We start from the raw sequence: 2,338 nt of genomic DNA on the forward strand, positions 1-2,338 counted from the left end.
AATTAAATTAGAAATCCATAAACACCATATAAAATCTACAAATATTGGAAAATTAGATAAAAGATCTAAAATAGCCCATGCGTTCAAGTAGACAAAGACACCTTAAGGTATAAGTAGTTAAAAAATGACTTTAAACTGAATAAAAAAAAAAGTGTTTTTTAAAAATATTAAGAAAGTGATAAGGTAAGCTTCATACTGGCCAAAAATATTTGTAATACATATACATGAAAGGGGACTTGTATCTAGAAAAAAAATACTGTTAAAATTTAATAAGATAAACATTCCCCTTTAAGACTGCGCAAATGATTTGTATGAATACTTCAAGAAAGAAGGTACATGAATAGTCTCTAGGATATGAAAGATGGTAAGCAATATTATACAGCAAGAAAATATAAAACAAAATCATAATAATATGCGACTACACAACTAGAATTCCTAAAATTATCAAGTATTGCTGAAGATATGGAGAATCTAGAACTCTCCTAGAACACTGATGGTACAATATGAAATGATGGAACTACTTGGAGAACTTTCTGGTAATGTCTATAAATTTAAAACTAAATTTATTTCATGACTCAGTTGTTCCAATCCTTCATTACCTAAGAGTTATGAAATATATGTCCATACATGTATTGTTACATGTTTATTAATAGGCTTATTCTTAAAAGTGTTGAACTATAAACAACCCAAGTGTCCATCAACCAGTGAATGGTTAAAAAAGAAAAAATCCTGGAGTATGAGTACAATGAAATGCAACTTGGCAATAAAAATAAATGGACTAGTAATGCACTCAATAATATGGATGGGTCAAAAATATAATCATAAGTAAAGGAAGACAGAAACAAATGAATATATTAGGTATGATTCCATTTCTTTTTTTTAAAAAAAGTAAAGAACAGGAAAACAAATCGATTGTGTCACAGAGTCCGTCCATAATTTCTAATCTATGATAGGCATTTGTGGACTACCTAGAAAGGAGAACCAAGGCTCTTTTTGGAGAGATGAAAATATTTGATATCTTGACTGAGTTTGTGGTTACATGATTTGTGGAGTTATTAGAACACATGTATTTGAATAATTACAGTGGACACATTTTATTTTATGGAAATTATACCTCAGTATGATTGTTTTTTTAGGTGTAAAACTTACAAAAATACTTAAGGGACCACACTAAATGAACACTAAATAAATGGGATTGTATTATTTTACTTTCAAGACATTCAGTTACCCTAATTTATAAAAAAACAAATTCACCCTTTCCACCGCCATCCTGGTTGCGTGTGGTTGACTGTGATTGCCATGTCTTCCCACAAGACTTTCAGAATCAAGCGATTCCTGGCCAAGAAACAAAAGCAGAATCGTCCTATTCCCCAGTGGATTCGGATGAAAACTGGTAATAAAATCAGGTACAACTCCAAGAGGAGACACTGGAGAAGAACCAAGCTGGGTCTATGAGGAAGCATCACACATCCTGAAATAGCAAACATAATTGGCACACATATTTAAGCCCCATGGAGATCTCATGTTCCTATCCTATCAATATGGAAACATCCTTCCTACCTGGCTAATAGACATGTCTTATCAAGGGAATGATTTTCTCTATTACTATGCCTCTATACCAGTAGGTTGGTTCAGTAATAAATGTGAGACCTTTCAGCTGAGCTGCTGTTGTGTCCTAATTTGTGAAGTGCTGAATTCCCCCTCCTGTCAGATCTCACATAGCACTGTCTGATAGAACTTTCTGCAGTGATAGAAATGGCCCTTGACAACGAAGTATTGAAAGTGTGGCTAGGGGACGCCTGTGTGGCTCTGTCTGCTAAGCGTCTGCCTTTGGCTCAGGTCTTGATGGGGAGTCAGCATGTCTCCCTCTCTCTGGTCCTCCCCCAGCTCATGTGCTTTCTCTCAAATAAAATCTTAAAAAAAAATTCAAAATATTATTAAGAAAGCCTTGTAAGAATTGACACTGTGTATTTCCTTTTTGTTTTTTTTTTTTTTTTATTGGAGTTCAATTTGCCAACATATAGCATAACACCCAATGCTCATCCTGCCAAGTGCCCCCCTCAACACTGTATATTTCCAATCTCTTTTGAGCCATGTTTCTTCCTTTTACTGTATCCCAAATATACTAGCTCCTTTATTTTTCCAAGCTCTTAGGTTCTTTACATATTATTGCAGATAGATACTGTGCTCCCTTAGCTAATAAGTTCTTGCCTCCTCCCATCTCTAATCCATTAGCCTCTCCTTTTCTTGAGGCCCACAGGTAAAGGTATCTCATTCATTTATTCGACAATGTTTACTGAGTATTTAGTATGTCTCTGGTTCTTCTGGGCCCTGGGAC

The 2,338-nt window shown here is 34.7% G+C and overlaps 1 protein-coding gene across 1 annotated transcript; it reads left to right on the forward strand.

Annotated features, from left to right (window-relative positions):
- Positions 1-1,268: 1,268 nt before the first annotated feature.
- Positions 1,269-1,696, forward strand: LOC140621835 (large ribosomal subunit protein eL39). Its single transcript, XM_072807294.1, has one exon. It carries the CDS (start codon positions 1,300-1,302, stop codon positions 1,453-1,455), a length of 156 nt encoding a protein of 51 aa, XP_072663395.1. The 5' UTR covers positions 1,269-1,299; the 3' UTR covers positions 1,456-1,696.
- The last annotated feature ends 642 nt before the right edge of the window (positions 1,697-2,338 follow it).

The sequence above is a fragment of the Canis lupus genome, chromosome 30 (assembly GCF_048164855.1).
Source record: "Canis lupus baileyi chromosome 30, mCanLup2.hap1, whole genome shotgun sequence".
In the NCBI taxonomy this organism is placed as follows: domain Eukaryota; kingdom Metazoa; phylum Chordata; class Mammalia; order Carnivora; family Canidae; genus Canis; species Canis lupus.